Genomic DNA, 3,602 nt, shown 5'->3' on the forward strand with positions numbered 1-3,602 from the left:
CCATATGGATATCAAAGGCTGATACCAGGAACGAACTCACCTAATTATCTGGTTGCACATCATCGTCCAAAGCACACAATATGTCCTTTCCAAGGTCCTTTCCTACAGGAACTGAAGTCATTCGACAAATATCATTTCGGCACCAGCGAGAATGCAATCTGCTGGGAAGAAACTAAGACGCTCGCGCCGACCAAGAGTTTTCACAAATCTAGCTCGAGGTAGAAAAGCGCGAACGATTTCGGCACCACTGGGGATGCATTCTACCGGGAGGCAACTACCACACTCGCGCCGACCGAGAGTCTTCATGCAACTAGCATGATGTATAGAAGTGCGAGTAATTTTGGCACCACCGGGGATGTAATCTGCCGGGAAGTAACGCATCGCGCTTTCCGAGAATCTGCATGGAACTCACTAAGTTTCAATAAAAAAAAAGTTAAAAACTAATTCATTACAAACAAACCGATCGCGAAACTTTTATTTCTGAATCAAAATTTTACGGATGTCGAAAAAAACCGTGACAGGAAAAAGCAAAAACGTCCACGCGCACGCATAGCTTGCTGCGATCCCTCGATTTGCGCAAACTGAATTATTGTTATATTGTAGATTAATAGCATTCATTCTTGCTTACAGATAGTTTCTGTAGTTTAGGGAAAATTTTACCCATTAAAAATAAACTCACCGCATATAACCCTAAAACTGATAAAACTCATGTCAAAATAAATTTAATATGTTGAAGACATCACAATATTTATCATACACTAAGAAGCAAAACGTGTGAAAATTTGCCGAAATTTTGAATTTTGAAGAATTAATTACTAAGTGGATCTTTTTTTCTGTCATACCCAAATTTTAAGCAATTTTCCCAATCTTATCAGAATGCCCTTTATATCTCAAAATATTTTTCAACACAGATTACTAAAACAATGTAAAATGGGTTTAGTGCATTCATTGAAAGGTATATTTTATCATTTTTGCGTGTAGTTTTCATTAGAAACTGTAACCATCATATGGTGGATCTTTTTTTGTACCGGTCACTGTATATATAAGTTACCCTAAAATAGGTACCAAATTCTCGGTAACAAGATTGTACCTATAAATGTAGTGCTAACCTACTACCTACTGCATTAAAATGAAGCATCACCAGCTGTTTTTTTCAGTCTGCTTATACTCCTGTATCAAGATGGCTACTACGCGCTTGCTGAAGGACCTTCCATTGGAAGTTTTAGAACATATTGTTTCGTATCTCCCGTTATACGATCGAAAATCAGTGTCGCAGGTCTGTCGGGCATTGAACAGTGTAACTTTCAGCCGACGGTTTCTGAAAGACGTGACGCTCTATTTGGATACGACCTGGGATCGATCGATGGTTGACTGTCTCCGGACAAGTACCCGTCGTTACCGGAACATTTATGTCTTCTCTTTATCGGACACACTCAGTCAGTACAACTTTGCGTTCATCGTAGAAATGTTGGACCGCTTTGGCCTAGAGGTGGAAAGTTTCCACTGCAACAGCAAATTATCCGGGAAACAACTGTGGAACGTGATCAACCGCGTGCCAAACATTCTAGAGCTGATCGTCGAAATAGATGCAACGAATTTAAAGTACGGGCAGAACTTTCCCGCATTGAGGCAACTGCGCCATTTGGAGTCAGTGAACAACGTGCTGCAGATCAGGGGCCTCGATATGCCCAAATTAACACGACTTACAGCAAATTTTGGCACTTCTTCGGATGCAGTGGAATCGATTGACGTTCTGCGAAGGATCACTCCCCAGCTCAGGAGCTTGGAATTGGTCTCAAAAAAGTACTGCTCCTCGATTGAAGAACTGCGTTGTCCGAAGGTAGAAGTCCTGAAGCTATCCGGTCAAATTTGCAGAGGAAGTGAACGCGCAGTGTTGACGTTTTTCGATGGTTTCAAGTGCTTAAAGGATGTCCGACTGGACTTCGACGTCAAACATGTGGTTCTGGATGTGATAACTCAAGCTTGTCCAGGGATTGAGCATTTACATTTCAAGAATCATCATTTGGAATCGGATACCTTTCAGTTACTGGAACGGCTGAAAAACCTTAAGGTAAGTTCGAAACTCAGTGAATTCTTCGAATATCCATTCGATTTTTGAGTAAATTTGCTGTTTCATTTTTTTTTATTAATGTTCTATAGTATACATGTTCTAATGATTTTTCTCTCTTTTTTTCAACAGACGCTGAGCATTAGTGGAAGCATCGATTATCGGATCATATTGAAATGTAAACCGCTGGTAAGCGTGACGCATTTTTGCTTCAGTCTGGTCATACTGAACGACGAAACAAGAATCTTCAACGGATTGAAACAGATGCTGCCAAACGTGGTCGACCTTACCATCACGCTGACTGCACCTGACCGACAGGACAGCGTTCTGGTACACGCCTGTCAGACCTTTCCGCATATCAGGCGACTGACCATTTGCGATGCGGCTTTCTTCCTTCGTACGCTAACTGACACCACGTTCCAGCATTTGCGCAGCTTGAATCGGCTGGAGGAGCTCAAACTGGAGTCGGTTCTTGTTGCGGTCGAGTACATGCAACCGATCGAACGCTTGAAGAGGCTGGAGTTTCACTTCCACAGCATGACCGACGGAGAGCTGTTGATGCTGGCCGATTTGTACCCTAACCTTAAATATCTGGGGCTGTCGTGGTGCGAGAACGTGACGGCTAATGGGGTTGGAAAATTTCGTGAAAGATTACCAGACTGTGTTGTACAATTTGTGTGCGTCTCCGGCGAATTTTTCGCACCCATGGTGTTGTGCCACCCACGACATCTAGAGTGTCATACACGATAAGCTTGTGGACTCTAGTGCGGGTACACTATTTTTATATGATTTTTATTTTAATTTGGTTTCTCAATAAAAGTTTGAATAAAAGATTTTCAGTGTATGGTTATAGGTTCTTATGATTAACTAGCTGTCCCGGCAAACGTTGTCTTGCCCAGCTGTGGTGATTTGACAACTGTTGAGCTCATAACATCACCGCACTCTAGATTGGTTTGATTTCGATCATGTTGATTTTCTTCCCAGCTCATGAAAAATCAGTACTTTCTATTTTCTAAATTTTGGATTTGTTTTTCGTAACTTTTTATACATATAAACACAGCCACCATGAATACGAATCGAACCGTGTAAAAGTCATGCTAATCGGTTCACCCTTTCTTGACTTTTGTTACCTCAAAGGGACTTCAAACTCATTTTTATATATATAGATAGATAGATAGATAGATAGATAAATATAATTTGGGATTCTTCTGTGATTCCTAAAGAGGTTCCATCTGAGATCTCTCCAGGTGTTCTTGCAAAATTGCTTGAGTGATTCTTTCCTAGATTATTCAAGGATTTCTGAGATACCTTAAGAAGTTTCTACATACCTTCTTATTTCTTCTTACTTACCTTACTGATCAGACTAAGACCTGGGTGACTTCTGCTGTACATAGCAGCCGTCTCCATTCTACTCGGTCCATGGCTGTGTGTCAGTGGCGTAGCAAGGGGGGGGGGCGGAGGGTGCGGTCCGCACCGGGCCCCTGAATTCAGGGGGCCTCCAAATCAGGGCAGGTCTAGTGTTATAAACCATCCC

At 41.9% G+C, this 3,602-nt stretch overlaps 1 protein-coding gene across 1 annotated transcript; it reads left to right on the forward strand.

The window, feature by feature from the left end:
* The first annotated feature begins 1,150 nt into the window (after positions 1-1,150).
* LOC134289030 (uncharacterized) lies at positions 1,151-3,234 on the forward strand. Its single transcript, XM_062855022.1, has one exon. It carries the CDS (start codon positions 1,181-1,183, stop codon positions 2,117-2,119), a length of 939 nt encoding a protein of 312 aa, XP_062711006.1. The 5' UTR covers positions 1,151-1,180; the 3' UTR covers positions 2,120-3,234.
* Positions 3,235-3,602: the final 368 nt, after the last annotated feature.

The sequence above is a fragment of the Aedes albopictus genome, chromosome 2, assembly GCF_035046485.1.
Source record: "Aedes albopictus strain Foshan chromosome 2, AalbF5, whole genome shotgun sequence".
Taxonomy (NCBI): domain Eukaryota; kingdom Metazoa; phylum Arthropoda; class Insecta; order Diptera; family Culicidae; genus Aedes; species Aedes albopictus.

Excerpts from the sequence above, each read along its gene's own strand:
- LOC134289030 (XM_062855022.1), top strand. The coding sequence starts at position 1,181 with ATGGCTACTACGCGCTTGCTGAAGGACCTTCCATTGGAAGTTTTAGAA.